Source organism: Muscardinus avellanarius (genome assembly GCF_963383645.1).
Source record: "Muscardinus avellanarius genome assembly, chromosome: 3".
Classification (NCBI taxonomy): Eukaryota; Metazoa; Chordata; class Mammalia; order Rodentia; family Gliridae; genus Muscardinus; species Muscardinus avellanarius.
In genome coordinates, this window is record NC_137788.1 from 153469268 (window position 1) to 153489738 (window position 20471).

Consider the following 20471-nt stretch of genomic DNA (forward strand, 5'->3'; position numbering starts at 1 on the left):
GGGAACGCACCAGAGTAGACATTTCTCAGAGAGGGACATAAGAGAAGAATTTCGAGGTGTCCTAATCTAAGTTACAGGCCAGAGAATGGAGGGAAGAAAGAGATAAAGTTTTAATCCAGCTTCACGCTAAACCAACGTAGACAAAGAAACACCACTCCACGTCCCTTCCCCATGTGCTGAAGATCACTCTTCAAGGCCGCGTCACATTCCGCTGTGGGAACCCACCAACCAACCAACCAAGAAGTAGCAAAACCTCTCTATGGACAAGCCTCCCATCCCAGGACTCTGCCCACTTCACGTTATCCCGTCCCTCTGTCTATAACCAATGTAGGGTCAGTGTACTTGATACGTGTTTCTTCTCCCCAGAATTTCACTCTAAAACCCCCTGGTCCTGGGGACCCAGTGGACATTCTTCCAGCTGCTATCTGGCCGTGCTGCTGGTGGCTTAGGGAATTTGTCCCAGGGCTCATCTTTTTACCTTCTGGCTAGCATCTTTGAAGCTCAATAAACCCTTTATTTCAGAGACCTCTTAGTCTCAAAAATTCAGTTTAACAGAGATGTACAAGTGGTCAGCAGGTGTATTAAATAATGCATAAATCACTAATCATCTGTGAAATGCAAATTAAAACCACAGTGAGATACTGCCTCATACCTGTTAGAATAGCTTTTATCAAAATGACAAAAAATAATGAGTGTTGGCAAGAATATGGAGAAAAGGTAACCCTTACACACTGTTGGTGGGAATGCAAATTAGTATAGCCATTTACAGAAATGTGGAGGTACCTGACAGAATTAAAAATAGAACTACCATATGAGCCATTAATTCTGCCACTAGGAGTACATATCCAAAGGGAATGAAATTGTCTGTTGAGAAGATATCTATACTCCTCTCTTTATTGTTGCATGTTTATTGACAATAGCCAAGACCTGAGATCAGCCTGAGTGTACATCAACAAAGGAATGCGTAAAGAAAACCTGGTATACACAGTGGAGTAGTTTTAGCTATTAAGGATGAAATCCTGCCATTTGTGATAACATGGATAAATCTAGAGGACGCTATGTTAAATGACATAAGCCAAGGGCAGAAAGACAAACACTGCATGACCTCTTCATATGTGGAACCTAAAAGGGGCAACTCAGAAGTAGTACACAGAGTGGAGCCAGGGTCTGGGGAGCCAGGAGTGGCGTCAAAGGAGATAGCGATGAAAAGATGAGCAACTTAGGAGGGGAAGGAAAAGAGACGAGCTGTCACAGCGGTGACTGATAACAATGGGCTGTATTCTTGAAGACCACCGAGGAGACTTTACGTCTTCTTACCGTAAAAATGCAAGCAGGTGAGGTCATACCTATGTTAATTACTAGTCAATATAGTCATTTCAAAATTATTCATATTTTATGTATTTATTCATTTATTTGTGGTACTGAGGATTGAACTCGGTACCTCGTGCAAGTGAGGTGAGCAGTCTACCCCTGCACCCTCCTGATACCTTCTTATTTTGTTTCGGGACAAGGTCTCACTGTGTTCCTGAGCCTGGCTTCAGCCTCTTAAATAGGCTTACACACCACACCCTCTTGGCCTAAATACACATATTTTAAAATTCATTGTATGTGACAAATAGACACAACTTTTCACTTAAAAATGTTGAAATCGCATTCTTAAAGCTCAAAAGAATGAAGATTGAATTAAAGTTTTAGAGATGTGATTAAAGAAAAAGTAAAAATATTAAAAATAAAAGGTTAGAAGGAACTCATATAGAAGAGAAAATTCAAACTGCTCTCTGGCAAGATGATTAATTTTGCTAAATAGAGAAGTGTTAATTTAAGCAATAATGAGTAAATTAATTTTTATCTATTGAGATCAACAAAAATTAAAAGGAATAATATGCTGGTGGGATGGCGCACGCTTGCAATCCCAGTACTTGGGGGGAGGCCGAGACAGGAGGATCGTGGTTCAAGGACAGCCTCGGCTACTTAGTGAGGCCTCTGAAACTCAGTGAGACCCTGTTTCAAAATAAAGAGTAAGCCAGGCGTGATGGTGCACGCTTGTAATCCCAGTACTTGGGAGGCTGAGACAGGAGGATCTCTCAGTATCGAACCCAGCCTCACCCACTTAGTGAGACTGTCAGCAACTTAGTGAGACCCTGTTTCCAAATAAATTACAAAATAAGCCTGGGAGTGTAGCCTGGAAGTAGAAAGCCCCTGGGTTCCATTCCCAGTATCACACACAAAAAAACAAAATACAAAATACAAAATAAAGAATAAAATAGGGCTAGGGGTGTAATCCAGAGGTAGAATGCTCCTGAGTTCCATTCCCAGTACTGCAAAAATTAATTAATTAATCAATCAATTGAGCAATATATATGAGTTGTAGAGTGGAAATTGCTACTCACTTTAGAAAATCATTTGAAGGGATCTGAATGCACAGGCCCATTGTTGACAGTGATTGCTTTTCCTGTAGACTGTCTCATAGACATGAGAACAGCTCACCATACAGGCCAGGAGGGACTTGAACCCGCTCCTTAGGGGACCGGTTAAATGACTACTAGGATAGTTGTACCTAGTCTTATCAACTAACAAGAACAGCTGGGCGTGGTGGCACATGCCTGTAATTCCAGTATTTGGGAGGCTGAGACAGGAGGATCACAGGTTCGTGGCCAGCTTCCGCTGTGGAGCAAGACTCTTAGCAACCTAGCAAAGCCCTGTTTCAAAATAAAAACATAAAAAGGGCTTGGGTTTTAGTTTGGAGGTAGAATGTCCCTGGGTTCAATCTCCAACACACACACACACACACACACACACACCTCTGAGCCGGGTGTGCTAGGGCACACCTGTCATCCCAGGACTTGGGAGGCTGAGACATAAGGATCAAAGTTTTGGTGGCCAACCTCAACAACTTATTGAGGCCCTCTGCAACATAGACCCTGTTTCAAAATAAAAAATAAAATAGGGCTGAGGGTGTAAAACAGAGGTAGAATGTTCCTGGGTTCAGTCTCCAGTACCCCCAAAAACCAACACCAAAACAAAACAAAAAAACAAGCTAGCTTTTTAATAAAAAGATTGGAAGGAAAAATAAGCAGCAGCAGCAGTTGAATCTGTGTGTGTGTGTGTGTGTGTGTGTGTGTGTGTGTGCGTGCGCACGTGCGCACGCGCGCGCCTGTGTTGATGTGTATGTACTTGTGACTTTATTCATTTAGCCATGAACTTTGTCACCGTTGTCAGTGAACAGCCGAGTGGTATTTAGTGAATTCACACTGCACGGCCCCTGTTTCTGCCCGGTCTCCAGGCTTCTCCATCATCCCCAGTGGAAATCCCATCCTGTTAAGCATGCCTCCCCGCTTCCCCATCCCTTCCGCCCCCTGCAGCGAGTGACCAGCCTGTATTCTCTCTTGGTGGATTTAACCTAGTCTGTTTCATGTACATGGACAATTTATAACATGTGACCTTTTTACGATTGGCTTCTTTGACTTAACATGGTATTTTCAAGTTTCATCCACATTATGTATTAGTACTTGGGTTCCTCTTTATGGCAGGATAATATTCCATTGTATGGAAAAACCATGTTTTAATCAACTGTTCATTCACTGATGGCCATTTAACTGTTACTTTGTTTATTGTGAATTATACCAATGAAAATGTTTGTGTACAAATGTTTGAGCATGCCCCCTCCCCCAGTCCTTGTGAGCAGTATAGGATTGAACCCAGGGCCTCATGCTGGAAGGGCAGACACTTAGCTACGTCTCCAGCCCTGCTTACCTGGGGATGGACTGGTTCATAGAGTGATTCGATGTTTAAGTTTTAGAGGAACTGCTAAACTTTTTTCCATAAAAAAAGTATATGTTTGAATAATATACTTTTATAAGCATAGAAAAAGATGTGAATATATCTGTTAGTGACCTTGGGACTGTTAGAATGGAGGAGAGATTGGAAGAGGCTGGTAATTTATCCATTATGTATTGCTTCACCAAATGAACATGAATTTATTAGTAATAAAGAGAAAATATAGGATTTAAAAAGTAAATATAGTAGGTAAAGAAGCATGATGTACGATCTTTATTTCGCAGAGGTTAAAATATTCCAAGCCAGATTTGGTTGGCACATGCCTATAATCCCAGTATTTGCAAGTTGAGACAGAGGATCGCAGGTTTGAGGGCAGCCTCAATAAGCAGTAAGAGTCTCATCAACCTAGTGAGACCCTGTTTCAAAATAAAAATAAAATAGATGTAGGGGTATAGCTCAGAGGTAAAATGCCCCTGAGTTCAATCCCCAGCACCACAGGAATTTTTTTCAAATATTTCATAATAGTCAAAGTGAAGTATGTTTCTTTTTAAACTTAAGTCTTCTGGTAAAATTCTTAAGCTTAAAACCCATTTCCTTCTTAAAAATATTAATTATAAGCCAGGCGTGCTGGCACATGCTTGTAATCCCCACGCTTGGGAGGCTGAGACAGGAGGATCATGCAGGTTCGAAGCCAGCCTCAGCTACTTAGTGAGGCTCTCAGCAACTTAGTGAGACCCTGTTTCCAAATAAAGTATAAAATAGGGCTGGGAATATAGCCTGGAAGTAGAAAGCCTCTGGGTTCCACCCCCAGTACCACACACACAAAAAATTAATTATTGCTATTTAAAAATAGCTATAATGGTTTGCCTCTTAACTCCTTAAAGATATATGGTTTTATTTTTGGTTTTGACATGTTTGCTGGTATTAGGGATTGAACCCAGAGTCTTTCTACCTCCAAGCTATACCCCCAGTTCTTTTTTAATTTTTTGTTTTGAAACAGGGTCTTGCTAAGTTGCTGAGGGAGTCTTGTTAAGTTCCTTAGGCTGGTCTTGAACCTACAATCCTCCTATCTCGGCCTCCTAAGTACAGGAATTACAGGCTTGCACCACCACACCTGGCTAGGGTCAGAATTATTTTGAGTCATTTCTGTTACATGCTTTTTTCCCCTGATTTTTGATCATGCAGGTCTTTCTTTTGACATGCCTAGTTATTTTTGCTGAAACAGAGGATATGGCATTTTAAACCTGCTAGGACGTCTGGAGAGAGAGTCCCCAGAGGGACTCGGCCTCTCCCTCCCTGGACCTGGGGCGGGCCTTGTGTGGTCTGCTTCGCTTGGCGTCCCACCCTTTCTCGGGCTTGGCTCTCAGAGAACTGGGCCGCATGCCCGCTGAGGTTCTGCCTCCCCTTCATCTCTAGTCTGTTTCCATAGCACCATGAGACTGCCCCAAACTGCTCTGCTTTTTGTATTTTTCAGCTTAGACTTCTAGTCTCCTGCTTTTGCAGATGCAGCAAACTTCTAGAAGAAGCCGGCCCGGTAAAAGCTGGTTTGAAAGCTCTGCGGTCCCCAGGGCCACTCTGTCCTTGAAAGACTCACGCAGTCCTGCTGGTCTCTCCGTCCCTCCTGTGGTGGTCCGCTGCCTGGGATCCCTCCCCGATCCTTCTCAGCCTCTTACCTGTTCTCAGAATCACACAGCTCTTAAGTGACTGCAGAAATCAGCTCTTTACTGAGTTTTTTTTTTTTTTGTACTTCTAGGGTTGGAATCCAGGGTATTGTGAAAGCTAGACAAGTACTCTACCGCTAAGTTCTCTCTCGGCTCTTCTTATTTTTTACGTTGAGACAAGATCTTAATAAGGAGTCCAGGTGCCCTTGACCTTGCAGTCCTTTTGCCTCCGCCTTCTGAGTAGCTGGGGTTACAGGTGTGGCCACCATGCTTGGCGGCTCTTGACTTTTTGAGGTTGTTCTTTGGAATCCTAGTCCATCTAGTCTTGATTTCTCCAGTGGCTCTTCAGTGCCTTTGAATAAATTGTTTATATCCAGCTTTTCTCATTGTTCATGGCAGAGTATAATTCTGCTGAAAGCTATTTTACCTGGAAGCAGAAGTTCCAAGTCTTCTACTCTTAAAACTCGAAGTATTTCTCAATTGGTCGGGATCTCAGGAGGAGAAGGAAGCTAATGGCTAGGCCAGAACGACTGGGAACTGCTTTCATGCTCTTGGACCCGTTGTATTAGTTACACTGACTCTTGCGATTAGGCTAGTTTTGTACTTGTGCATATGTCATTTATTTTATATTCTGAATTCTTTAATAGAACTTCCTCCTAAAGCTACCTGCAAAAGAAAAATACATTTAAGAGAAAGAAAAAGCTACCTTCATTCTTTTATTTAAACCTCGGATTCCTTACTTACCTTCTTAATACTTCAAAACCTTACCTCATGGAAGTTTCAAGGAAGAAAAGCTCTTTGATTTTTTTCTGGAAATAGTGACTTGGCTTGAGTTTCAAGCATCTCTTCTGTACTGCAGACATTGGCTCTTTATTTGAAGTCTTTCATTTGATTGGAACTCCTCTTCAAATGGTCCTTTCGTGTTGTGTTTTATTCTTTTGGTGTGTGTGTGTGGTACTGGGGATTGAACCCAGGGACAATTCTACCTCGAGGCTATACTCCCAGCCCTATATATATATTTTTTAATAGGGTCTTGCTAGGTTGTTGAGGCGGGCCTTGAAGCTGCAGTCCTCCTATCTCTGCCTCCCAAGTACTGGATCACAGGCATGGGCCACTGCACCCCGCGTTTGTTAATTATCAGGTTGAATGGTCGTGTTTTACTTTGTGGTCGTCTGTGTCACTTAGATCAGCAAAAAATGTAAGCCATTGATTAACTCTTATTAATTGTATCAATTTCTAAGATGCACAGGTTCCTCAATGGTATGATTCTTTGACTGTAGAAAAATACTAGGATACCAGCAAAATGAGCAGAGACATTTATTTGGTGGCATGTCCTAGGTCTTAAGAGTTGTAGACAGAAGATAGGATTTCCCATGACTCCCGTAGTTCCTTCTAGTAACCCTCTGTGCTGGTTCCCCGGGGCTACATATTACCACAAACCGGGGGCCTAAAATATCAGATACTGATGTTCTCACCCTCTGACGGGCCAGAGTCTGAAGTTACGGTGTCAGCAGGGTGTGTTTCTTCTGAGCAATGAGAGCGAGGCAGTCCTGGTGTGGGGTCCTGTGACCCACTCCTGCACCTTGCGCATCCCTGCCCGCAGCTCTACGTGAGCTGCTTCTGGGTCTTGCATCTCCCAGTATCTTTCTTTTAAAAGGATATCTGTCATTGGCTTTAGGGCTCAACCCAAACCCCAGGGGATCTTACTGACGGATGGTTAACTTAATTACACCTGCAAGGCCCCATTTCCTCCAAGTGGTCATTCGCAGGGGTTCTGGGAGGATTCTGTTTGGGGCTGCAGTTCAACTCAGCAGCCTCTGTGCTGTTACTACCCTTTCTAAGTCAAGCGTGAGTCTTCCTCAGGGGAAGAGGGAGGCCACAGAAGTTAGGTGAATTTTAGCTGGGTACTGTATTGCATGTCTGTGTGTGTAATCCCAGCTGCTTGGGAAGCTGACCTTGAACACGTGATCTTCTGACCTCAGCAACTTGGCAGAATAAAAAAAAGTCTCAAAATAAAAAATCAAAACAGCTTAGGATATAGCTTAGTGGAAGAACATCCCTGGGTTCAATTCCTAGTACCAAAAAGAAAAAAAGATTTTAGTTTGTCCTTGTCTTTAAGAGTTGGAAAGCTCATGCACGTGCAGTTAGAAGAATTACTTCTCATAGGACGAATAGGTCTGCTTTTGGTGGTGAGCTAAGAAAGAACAGAATCAGTAAGCATTAGCCTGGAGAGATTTCCAGAAACCAGGCTCAGCCTAGCAGTATTAGCAAGTGAAATAAAACTTCGTAAATGGAGCTGGCACTGTTTTCCAAATTACTCTGTGGGTTAGGTGTTTTGAGCGAAGGGTCCACCACAGACTGGAAAGTGAGCAGGTACGGAATACAAAAGCAGCAGTTCTTAGGATTTGAGAAGGGGGTGGGGTGGTGAATTTCCATTTTCCTGAGAATTCAGGGTGTGGGGACAGTGTTAGGACTCCTTGCTGGTGCATCAGTCAGCAGCAACAGAGCTAAAGGAGGGAGTTTAATGTCTGCGACGTGTGTCAGCCTTTCGGTGTAAGCTTTAGTGAAAGTGAAATTCAGTCATTTCTTGTTTTGCAGATCGAGGGGAATGGCAGAGGGAAAGAAAGTTCAACTATGGCGGCAACAGCAATCCACCGTGGGGCGGTGACCGGCACCATCAGTACGAGCAGCACTGGTACAAGGACCACCACTATGGGGACCGGCGGCACGTGGACGCCCACCGCTCTGGAGGCTACCGACCTAACAACATGTCCCGAAAGAGGCCCTACGACCAGTACAGCAGTGACCGAGACCACCGGGGACACAGGGATTACTACGACAGGTGTGCCCCGGGCGCGATCGCCATGTTTATAGAGGAGAGGCGGTGGTGTAGATGTGTGGGCTCGTCTGTCAGGTGCTTAACTGAACGTCCCGCTGGGTGTCAGCCATGCTTCCAAATCCGCTCAGATGCCGCAGCCTTCAGGGAGACTTGAGGGTGCTGGGAGCAGTCTCGATGGGAGACAGCTGGCGCTCACTGTGTGCTGGGGAACGGTCAAGTAGGGAGTGAGGCCAGACACGCACAGCGGGTTCAAGAACCCGGGGACTTTCTGCCTCTGAGCTTTACCCCTGGCCCTGTTTTTCAGTTTTGAAATAGGGTCTTACCAAGTTTGCTGAGAATGTTACTGAGTTGTTGAGGTTGGCCTCAAACCTGGGATCCTCCTACCTCAGCCTCCCATGTACTGGGATTACAGGTGTGCACCAGGAATACTGAGATGCTTTCAGTATTCTTCAAATATTCTTTCTGTCCTTCTACTCTCTCCTCTCCTTTGGAAATCTTGGTTATAACTGTATTGCCCTGCTTGAGTTGTCTCACAGCCTGCCAATCATCTGTTTTCAAAAGTTGTTTTCTCTCAGTTTCATTTTGAATATATATTTTTTTATTGCAGTGTTTTTGAGTTCACCAGATTTTCTCTCTCAATGTCTGTTCTGAGCTTGAGGCACATCCTTTGTATTTTATATTTTAGACATGCTATTGTTTAGGAAAATCTGGAAAAGCAGGCTATATACCTGGTACTTTGATCTCTAAAAGTTGTATTTGTTTTTTTATATCTCAATTTAACTCCCAAAAATCTGGAATGTAGGTTATCAGAATTGCTTCACTGTCCTTGTCTGCTTATTTGTGCACTTGAGCTAAACTTCTATTATTTTTTTAAAATTTTTGCAGTACTAGGGATTGAACCCAGGGGAATTCTACCTCCAAGTTATACCCAAGCCCTAATTTTTATTCTTTATTTTGAAACAGGGCCTCACTAAGTTTTGGAGAGCCTCATTAAGTAGCAGAGGCTGGCCACGAACTTGGGATCCTCCTGTCTCAGCCTCCCAAGTACTGGGATTACAAGTGTATGCCACAATGCCCAGCTCTTGAGCTAATTTTAGTTGATTAATTTAACACTCCATTGATGTGTCTTGTTTTCTGGGACCTTCCCATGCCTGATCATTTTTTATTAGATGCCAGGTAAAATTACCTTGTTGAATGCTTGGTGTATTCTTATAGAGATGTAAGTTATTACGAAGCAGTTTGATGCATTCAGGTCTTGCTGGTAAGATTCCTTAGGTGAACAGGTGCCGCGCTCAGTCAAGGGCTCACTATTGCCCACCTCAGGGGGAGCCTTCCGGCACTGCACCCAGGCCCTTGGCTCCAGAGGGCTCCTGGCTGAGGGCACAGGCAGGTGGCGGCGGGGTCTGAGAGCACCGTCACCCCAGATCCTTTGGGTGGCTCTTCCCTGACCTGGTCCCGAGTCACATTCAGCTCTGAACTGTGCCCTCCTGGGGGAGAGCCCTCGGTAGCTCTTCAGGCTTCTGTGTCCCTGCAGAACTCTTGGCCTCTGCCTGCCTGGGTCCGCCAGCAGGCTGCGGTCTCTCCGCTTTTCGTCCTCCCTGCGTCGCAGCCTGGATGGGAGTGAGCAGAGCTGGAAGCTGTGCCTCATCAGCCGTGCCCCAGGGAGCGGGCGCTGCTCCGGGCCAGCCAGGCAGATATCTTGACTGGAACCCAGTCACCCAGTGCCCAGTGTGTTCACTGGGCACTCCCTCTCTCCCTCTCTCCCCATCCCCCTCTCCCTCTCTCCGTGGTACTGGCATGGAACCCAGGGGCATTGTACCTCTGAGCTACATCCCCATCCCTATTTTTCAGTCTCTTTATTTTTGAAACAGTCTCACTGTTGCGAAGGGCCTCGCCAGGTCGCTGAGGCTGAGTATATCCGTCATGTGTGTAGCCTCTTCTGTCTAGCTCTAAAACATTTTCATCACCCAGAGAAAATCCTACAACCATGAAGCAGCTGTTCCCCCTTCTCCCCTCTCCCCAGTCCCTGGGAGCCAACAGTCTGTATTCTGTCTCCTGCCTCCCAAATGTTGGGCTTACAAGCATGCGCCACCCACGCCCGACTAGAAATGTGTATTTAAGTCCTTTTCCTGTTCTTTAATTGGCGTTTGTCATTCTGTTGTTGGCATAATGGACAGTTTATCAGGGTCCAAGCTAAGAAGTTCAGTACTCTTCACATTGAGTCAATTTTTTTTGGCAAAATTATTTTTTAAGTTATTTCGACTCTGAATTTTTTTACACTTCTTTATCTTTAAATACTTTTATTGGCACGTTGTGGTCTCACATCATACAGTAGTTCATGGTGATGGTGACATTTGTGCAAGCACTGGGGAGGCTCCCCCGCCTCTCCCCACAATCATCTTCCCCATGTAGGATGCTGAGATTGGCATTAATAACTTCACATATGTATACAGTGTCATCAGTGGAAGCGATTCCTTCATTTCTCTTCCCTCTCTGGCCACCTCTCTCCGTCCACTAGAATTTCTCCACCATTATCAGGAATCCCTCCTGTATCCCATTACTCTCTGGTTTCTGCGTATGAGAGAAAACATCTGGCCCTTCACTCTGTGCCTGGCTGATCTCACTTCACATAGTGTTCTCCAGCTCCACCCATTTTCCTGCAAATGACATAATTTTGTCCTTTATCGCTAAGTAGAGTTCCATTGTGTGGCTCTCGCATAATTTGACAATCCTTTCACTTGTTGACGGACACCTAGGCTGGTCCCGTAAGCTGTGAATTGTGCTGCTATGAGCATGGAAGTGCACATGTTACTATACTGTAGTGAGGTCAGTCCCTTTGGAAAGATGCCCAGGAGTTGTAGAGCTGGATCATATGGTGGATCCATTCCCAGTTTTCTGAGGGATCTTCACACCGATCTCCCAATCAAGAAATGGGCAATTGAACTAAGTAGACACTTCACAAAAGAAGAAATAAAAGTGACCAATAAATATATGAAAGAATCTTCAACATCATTAGCAGTCAGGGAGATGCAAATCAGAACTACACTGAGACTTCATTTAACCCCAGTTAAAATGGAATTATCAAGAAGTCAAACAGTAAATGTTGGCAAGGATGTGGGAAAATAGGAACTCTCATATACATTGAGTCAAATTTTAAAATAACTCTTCACATACTGTGTGAATGTCTAGGTTGATTGTGGTTTATGCTGTTACTGATAATTTACAAAATAATTTCTGTGGGCCTTTTTCTCCTGAGCATGGCCAAGGGATAGGAGGACGTGTATGACTTGTTCTCTTGAAGAGTGTATGTCTTACAAAGCCAGCAGCGATTGTTCAAGCATGTTCTCAAGGACGTACTCATGTCACTACCGGGCCGGCCAGGCCTGTCATTTATGGGGGTGTTTGGCCAGCATGTGGAAGATGGCTCTTTGTAACTGTTCTGTTTGTTTTTTATCTTGTTAACATAAGCATTTTCCCTGAGTCCCCGGAACACGAGCGTGCGAGGAGATGTCAGTGGGTGATGGCATGGGCGGGAGTCTGGTCTTTTAGCTCATCCTCAGACTAATCCTTGGATCTGTTTCAGGCACCATCATGACTCCAAGCGGAGGAGATCCGACGATTTCCGGCCTCAGAATTACCACCAGCAGGATTTCCGTCGGATGTCTGACCACCGCCCCCCTATGGGCTACCATGGCCAGGGACCCTCAGACCATTACCGCTCTTTCCACACAGACAAACTGGGAGAGTACAAACAGCCCCTGCCCCCACTGCACCCGGCGGTCTCAGATCCCCGCTCGCCCCCTTCTCAGAAGTCTCCTCATGATTCCAAGTCCCCCCTGGATCACAGGTCTCCTTTGGAGAGATCTCTAGAACAGAAAAACAACCCGGACTACAACTGGAATGTCCGGAAGACTTAAAGGAGGGTGGAGGAAGGGCGAGCAGGAGCATCTTGGGGGCGCGTCTGTCTGGCCCGGCGGTGGCTGGCTATCGAGCCCGGTGAGCGGGGTTTCTGGACATGATGCTGCTGTCGACTCGCCGGCTGAAGGAGCACTTGACGGAGTGGGAGGCCCCCGGCGGCCGGCTCCGATTTGGGTCACCACTCCTGCACTTTGGCACCCACCCATTCCAGCCTCACTCTGGCCTCCCGCCTGGAAGGGTGCTCAGATGAGGAGGAGGAGGAGGAGGAGGAGACTTTTTGGGTACCAGCTTCATTGGGCTGTTGTCCAGTGAAGGAATCGGGGATCTTGAGAGTTGTGAATGTTTTATTGCCAGGTTCGGTGTTCCTGGCCTTGGTGCGGTGGTCAGGGGAAGGAATTGGTTGGTGCATGAAGGCTGCCGGGGCCTGCCGGGCAGTGTGGATTGGGTCACCGTAACATGACGGATGCTGCTGTTGGGGACGAGAGTGGGGGTGAGCGGGTGGGTCTCCCCTCAGGGGACTCGAAGGGGAGCAGGTACACCCCACAAATGTCCTTGGGAGAAACGATACGCTTGGCCTCATTATGCGAAATCTACAGGGTGGGAGTGGGGTAGAGGGTGGAGGATGGAGATGAGACAACCCCACTGCTGCCTCCTCCTCACCAACACTAATTTTCCCTACACTGTCTCTGTACATTTCAAAGGGGTGGTCTCCTGGATGGGTCTCTGGCCAACTTTGCAGTACTGTGAGTTAGGCAGGGAGAGGGCAGCCTGGGTCTTACTTGATGGGCCAGGAGGGGCTGAGTGGGTCGGGGGGGTTGGGAGGGGCATGTGGCCGGGGTACAGGGATCCCTGGTGGATTTCGGTCGCTGTGGTGGGAGGGAAGACACACATCCCGGAGAGGGGCCGCGCCAGTGGGTGTCCTGGTCTGGGCGGGTGATGTCGGCGGGCCGGAGGCTGTGCTCCGCATTGGAGAAGGCCTGTTTAGTCCCCTTTGCACAGCTCTAGGCCTACGCCCCCTGATGGTTGTGGTGATCAGGTGGAATAAGTTACCTGTGGTGAACACATCTCCACTGCCTGTCCAGATGATTAAAATCGAACCCAGTTTCCTTTAGAATAAGATCTGTAAAGCATAAATCTAAGTTAAATTTTTCCCCCAGATAGGAAGCGTCCAGGGCCAGGGTGGCTGAGCTGTAGACAGTAAGAGTCAGGCTGGAGCCGAATCAGGGCTGCAGGATCCTTCAAGTGTGCCGATGCCGGGCTTTTGGTTCACTCATGATCAATGTAGCTTGCCAGTATTGTATCCAGGGCCTTTCTAGGTGGAGGCAGAAAAGCCAATTTGAACATACGGTGTGCCTCTCAGTGCCCGGGGCAGAGCTCATGGCCTGTGTGGGGTGAGCGCCTGTGCCGACTTGATTTGGGGACTCGGCGAGATGGCTTCATTCTGCCATGTCACGAACCTGCTGGAGGCCAGGGCAGGCCGAGTTCCCTCCCCAGGTGGCCAGAGCTGTTGCCCTGCTGCACAGTTCCCAGGCGAGAGCCCAGGCTCCGTGCCCACCAGCGCCCTGGCCCCTCCAAGCCCAGCCTCACGTGCCCTCAGAGCTGTGGTCCTCCCGCCAGGAGACCCGCTGCGGCCGCTGAGTGCAGCAGGAGGCAAGTCCCCGCCGTGGTCACCTGCAGAAAGGAAATCGTGGATGAAGCTTCCTGCCGATGATATCGACACTACTCTGCATTTGTCTTGTCCAAGCCAGAGAGGGCGGGTGTTTAGTGCAGGGCGCAGGGTGGGAGGGGAGCCCCTGTGGGCAGCGAGGGGGCGCAGGCGCCATCCAGATTCACCACAGCTTTTCTTTCCGGTCCTTTATAGGTGAGAGTTGTTCCCAAAGATGTCTCATTATGAGGAAAAGGAACTTCCTTTTGTTCACATGCAGGACCACGAGTGCCATATGATGTAGCAAAAGGCAGTATCAGCCAAATCAGTGTTAAATCAATTCTAAAATTACAGTATCCCCGTTGAGCACCTGTTCAGGTGTCGAGGTATATTTGAAGAGTGAGTTGGGAGAGAGGCATTTCCTCGTTGACTTAAATCAGTATGGGTGTTACGTGCTTAAATCAAAACACAAGTTTGCACAGGTAGAAATTCTCTCATTTGTGAATGGGAGGAGCTGCCCCAGGAATCTGAGGATGGTGTTACATGGATCCCGGCTTAGAATGAGTTCATCCTTGGGGGAAACTGCAGGGTTGAAGGAGGGAGGTAGCGCCACCAAAACCTGGAAGAGATGAAACCTGGAGGAGACGGGTGGGGGGAGGCGCCACAGCCATAGGAGGGCAGGTCTGGCACTGGCGGGAGGGAGGCAGCCCCCAGGCCTGTCCCTGGGCCGCTCTCCCCTCACTCATCCCCTGCGCCCTTTGAAGGGAACCGAATGCATCCCACACCCTGCTGCAGACTTCTGGCTCCATGTGTCTGCCTCATGCTGCAAAGGTCATTCATTTAGGAGTTGACAGGACACTGAAGTCCTACAGACCAAAATCCACTTGTCAGCAGGAGCGGGGCCCAGGCCCAGGCAGCCCTGCTGGGCAAGGAGAGCCACGCCCAGAGTCCAGGCTGCTTGAGCCCCTCTGTGCCCCACCCACTTGGGGCCAGGTGGTTTTTCTTTATTGTAAAATTGTGGACTTTTAAAACCTGTTGACTAAACAGTAATTAATTTATATTTGTGAAAAATGCCACTGTCCTAGTGATTTCTGATGTAAATAATGTTGTTTATATAGTATGTATTAAATTTTCCTACATTGTAAAACTGCTGTACTTTTGATTCTTGTATATTAAAAAGCGTTACTAAGGATTTTTAGAATCGGGCTAACACGTTGCATTGCATTTTGGTGTGAGGCGTGTGACTGGAGCCACCTTGTTTCCCTGTTGAGTGTTGTGTTACGTCTGGATGAGGACGGCGGTGCTGATGATGATTTTGTGTGTGTTACTGGCGATTGAATCCAAGGGCATTCTGCCTCCAAGCCATACCCCAACCCTACGTATTCTTTATTTTGAAATAGGGTCTCACTAAGTTGTGGAGGGCCTTTTTAAGTTATAGAGGCTAGCCACAAACCTGCAGTCCTCCTGTCTCAGCCTCCCAAGTACCACCACGCGTTGCAGTTTGGGATATTTTTTGACAGCTTGGTCAGTGGAGCCTTTTAAAGTTGAACTCTCCCCACCCCACCCCCACCAGTTTTGTGATGGGTTCCAGGCCTACACCACTAGTTTCTAGGATTTTCCATCTCTGAGTAGCTCTTGTTGAGCATAACAGTCCCTGGGCAAGCAGCCCCGAGCCACCGCCCACAGCGCTGCCTTCACGAGTTGACCTGGAGCTGCTGAGACTGGCTGGCAGGCAAGACTGCCCTTGATTTCCCCAGGGGTCATCCTGGGGGGGACCTGGCTGGGTGCACCTTCTCTATCCAGAAGGAAATAAAAACACCATGTCTGCCAGCTGTAGCTATGGGCGTAATTTAACAGTTGGGTTCTATATTCTTGAAAGGGGGGAAGAAGCATTTTATAATGGAAACACTGACACAAATGTTAACTCCAGCAATTTGGCACGGGCAGGCCCGGCTCCAGTGCGCCCAGACAGCGGAAGGGCGGCCCGCCTGTGGGTGGGCTTCCCCAGTGGAAGAGGAGTTGGAGAAATTTTGTCCAGACCCCAGTTTTTTTTCTTATATTTAAATGACTTTGAAACCAAATCTTTGTGAAGCTCTTGATTCTTGATATCCAATAAACTGTGACAACTGCGAGGGTAAACTGCCGCGACCCCTCCCTGCTGGCCCCGGGCAGACTGGGGTCGCGGGGTGTGGGGGGGTCTCGCTCAGCCCTGGCCGGCCGGGGAGGGGAGGCTGGATTTGCAGCACATGTAGCTTTTGAGCAGAAGATGGGGAGCTGAGGGCTCCTGCTGCCCGTAAAGAAACCCCACTCATAACCCTGCTGCAATTCACCACTCGCTTGGGACAGTGTGGGGAAACTTTAAGAACAAGTGCTGCAGTGAGCCGCTTATTATGATTTACAATGGCAACAAGGCCTGGAAGCTGACTGCTGCCAAGTCCCCTGCCTTTTACTGGAAGCAGCCGGCCCAGCCGCACCTCCTCTCTCTCCTCCTGGCGGGGCCTTGCAGGCCTGGCACCGCAGTGAGCTCTCCTCAATTAGCCAAGGTCAATGACGGAAACCAAGGCCCTGCAGTTTGCCAGAGCAGAGTCTGGACTCCAGATTCCAAACTGTGGCTCTTAAAGCAGCAGGACCAGCCCTGCTGTGGAGACAGTTTAACTACGGCCTCCGCGCCCCTCACTCATTTCCAGGGGCATTCTACTCTCTGAGCTCCACCCTCAGCCCTATTTTTTATTCTTTATTTGGAAACAGGGTCTCGTTGAGTTGCAAAGGGCCTCAGTAAGTAGCTGTGGCTGTCTGTGAACTGTGATTCTCCCGTCTCAGGCTCCTGAATCCTGGGATTACCAGTGTGTGCCACCACACCCTGGTGTAGCTTTCTTGAATCAGCCTTGGCTTGCAGAGCCTTGAGGCTGCCGGTGGGACTCTCCCCCAGACTTCTGTCTTGTCAATTTCCTGGCTGGGTCTGTGGCCCTGGGACCTGGGAGATGACAAGTGTGGTCAGGGCACCTGTCTTTGCCCTGTCCAAGTGGCTCTCTGGCTTTGTGTGGGAACACAGATAAGTCTGAGGCTTACGGGCTTCTCACATCAAAGGTGAGCAGAATACTACCCACTTCCCAGAGCCTGGCGCCCCCGGGGAGGGGGGATGGTTTGCATATCTTTGTTTCTTTTGTGCAGTCTCATCCCTGTAACCACAGGCGCCGTGGAGGCTTCCTGGGGCCTTGGATGCCATGAAGCACTTGTGCCTTGTCCCCATTTGGTCCCCCGTGGGTGCTGGGGTGATGCCTCTGCGTCTTCATTTGCAAAGGAAGCAGGCGGCTCCTAGAGTTGGCGTGGCTGTTACATTAGGCAGTGTTCAGTCCTCGCCTGGGGTGGAGCCAGATGGCAGGTGCAGAGGTCAGGGGAAACCCAGGGCGGGGAGGGGGGGGGCTCCCAGCCTGGAGCAGCAGCCCAGGAAGAGGGCTTTCACAAACCAGCTTGCTCGATCTGCGGGAGACAGCCCTAGGAGAAGCGGCAGCATCTGAGGGATCTCAGAGTCCCATGGAGGAGATGCTGCTGGGACCAGGTGAGTATGGGACGGAAGCTTTCCCTTGATCAAGCCCTGAACCGGAAGGATGGAGTCTATGCTCTCTGGGAGCAGATGGTCTAGGGTGTGGCGGGCAAACCCTAGACAAGCAAACAGCAAGACGACAAGACGTCACCTGAGCACAGGGGAGAAAGTGGCCAAGGTAAAGGGACAGGGTGGCTTTATAAAGGGAGCTGGGTCTTGGCAGAGGGGTTCAGAGAAGGAGCGAAGATGGTTGGGGTGAGGGTGCAGGCTGGGTGGACGCACAGGCTCGAATCCTGCGCTCTTCCTTACCAGCTGGAGTTCCGGGACATCTTTACCTCTCCAAGCCTTGACGCAGCCTGTGGATGCCGTGAGCCCCTCCCCAGGTGGAGGCAGGATGACCAAGGTCCCTCGGGGGAGGCACAAGCGGGACTCAGCACCTGCCACCATCAGAGGGTGATACGGGGGTGCCCTGAGGCCCCAGGGCCAGCGACCTCTCCCCACCGGGGATGAGGCAGGCGCTGTGTTTCTCAATGGGCTCCCTCTCATCTCTGAAGCTGAGACCCTGGACCAAGTGGATGTGGTTCTAAAATTGTCCTGCAGAGGGCAGCAGAGGTCCACGAAGAGACCAAGGAGGTCACTGCCCTTGTGGGAGGCTCTTCTGAGCAGCAGAACTCAGAATAGGTGGAGCCACCTCCCTCCCTAGGACCTGTGAGCGGGGACAGGACGGAGAAGAGAAAGAGGGTGGAGGCCGCAGGGAGAGAACGCCTCACCATCTCCAAATAGGAGGCCGGGGGTGTGTGCGTGGGTGCTCCCTGGCTGGGCCCGGCTGCCCTCTCTCTCTGCTCAGGGCTGCACAGGGTCCTGTCCCAGGATCCAGCCTCTGCCCACTCCTACCTCCCTACAGCAGCGGAGTGAGGTCCATCCTGAACTCCAAGTCTCTGTTCTGTCCTGCCGCCCCAGGTGACACCTCTGGCTTCTCTGGCCCTGCCTGATTTTCCCAGCATTGCCAGAGGCCCCGGCTCTGAAGCTCCCGCACTCGGGGGCGGGGGGGGGGTGTACCAGGGACCCAGCCCTATGCATCTATGTTCTACTGCCTGCCTCACAGCTGTGGGGTGCTGGGAAGGCACACACAGGTGAACGCAGTCTCTAGCATTGTTCCTCTAAGAGGTTCATACCTGACCCTGCAAATAATAAAATCAACACACATCAGCTCTGCAGGGCCTGGAGAAACACTGGCCCCTAGACATGGTCTGTGTATTATGTGCTTTTGGGAACCTTGAGCAGCTATGGCCTAGCCTGTGAGCAATAAAGCAGCCGATGTTCTGGGCCCATGAGCACAAGTTACTGTTCACCGGGTGTTCTGTGTGCCAGGCCCAGGGCTGTTGCTGTATATTATCTTTTCGTGATTCTCCTAAGGCTCAGAGAGGGTGGATAACTTGCCTGAGCTCACAGAGCTGGGAGCGGCGAAGGTGTGTGACAGGTGTAGGGACTATCACAATGGTGTTCTGCAATAGGGAGAGAGCTGGGGCTTTACTCCAGATACAGCACAGGCGAGAGGGAGTGTGTGGCCCAGAGCAGGTTGAGCGCAGGACCTGCCAAGAGGATAATCCCCGGGGAGAGCAGGCCTCTGCTGAACCCACGTACCAGGATGCCTGTGGAAGCTAAGCCAGGTTGACCAGATGTCACCCACCTTGGGGTGGCGGAGGACAGGAACCCGACCCGACACAGAGGGTGGGGGATTCTAGCAAAACCAATGTAGCAAGATTCTTGGTAAAAATCGGACGATGCAGAAATAAACACACAAGTCCAAGTGTCACGGCCCAGCTGACAGGTCCAGGGCCACCCAAGTCCGAAAACCTTTGACTGAGCCCGGGTTCAGCCCTGCTCTGGCTGCCCCTCACTTGATGGTGCCCTAGTCTGTGGCAGAGGATCACCAGGATCAGATACAGGCTGTGACTCTCAGAGTCAAGGCCAGAGAGCCAGTTAGCCTCTGGGAGGGCTGGCTGTGCGCTTCCCTTTCATGGGGGGGAGGGAACCAGCTGTAATGTTTACTACCTCTCACCACCAGGGGTCGCACGGAGGACCAGCTCATCCAGCTACCCCAATCACTGGAAAATCACACTTAAGATGATCAGGCTTCCTTAAATATCTGCTGAATGCATCAATGCGCTCCCCAAATCTAGACCATGGCCAGCCACGTGGGGACGGGTTAAAAATGTTTGTGCAGCCGGGCGTGTTGGCGCATGCACGCTTGTAATCCCCACGCTTGGGAGGCAGAGACAGGAGGATCGCGCAGGTTCGAAGCCAGCCTCGCTGGCTTAAGAGACCCTATTCCCCCCCACCAAAAAAAATATATACATAATAGGTGTCTGGGAGTGTAGCCCGGAGGTAGAAGGGTTTCCAGGAACCTCAGTACCACCACAAAAAAAACACCCCCCCAAAAAAAAAAAAAGGAGAAATGGGGAAAAGACTCTTACGAATGTGTTGACCAACACAGTTAACACCCCTGGGCACTTGTCTTAAGGCATCAATCCCACGTCATCAGCTCACAAGCTGAAGGATGTGTCCACTCAAGAAGGCAGCTGCTGCAGGTGTCCTGCTTTAGCCTGGAGAGGGCATCCCTGTCCTGCAGACTGGCTCCTGGTGGTCCAGACTCTAGCCTTGACCTGAGGGTCACCTGGGGCGGAGCCTGCCTGGGCTTTGAGCAGCCTGATTGCATCAAGGGGTGTGGCTGGAAGGAGTTCCGCCCTGATAAATCAGCCCCTGGCAGTGTCTGGCATATGACAAGTGTCCAAAAACACTGATGGGGTGTGTCCAGTCCCCATGCACATGACCGTGGGAACTACACTAGAATGGCCATCACGTTGGGATTGCCCAAAAGCCTCAACCCCAGCTGGAAATCTGATTGGCAACCGCAGGGCCATGGTGACCCAGAGGACCCACTGACACCCTGCCCCTGTCCTCCTCAGACCCCGAGCCTCTCAGACTTGAGGTCCTGCGGGCGTTGCCTGGGGCCTGGCCTCGGTCTTGTCCTTTCTGCCTTCTGAGGCCAGGTCTGGGATCCTCCTACACACTCAGCCTCCAGGT

The 20471-nt window shown here is 49.3% G+C and overlaps 1 protein-coding gene across 1 annotated transcript in view; it reads left to right on the forward strand.

Moving 5' to 3' along the window:
- CHD2 (chromodomain helicase DNA binding protein 2) overlaps positions 1-12194 on the forward strand; it is a gene marked incomplete at both ends in the record, with an annotated part of 111875 nt that extends 99681 nt beyond the window's left edge. The window contains 2 exons of the mRNA XM_080692751.1: positions 8037-8280; positions 11861-12194. Coding sequence (XP_080548877.1) covers positions 8037-8280; positions 11861-12194 — 578 coding nt within the window. The remainder of the gene's footprint in view (positions 1-8036; positions 8281-11860) is intronic.
- Positions 12195-20471: the final 8277 nt, after the last annotated feature.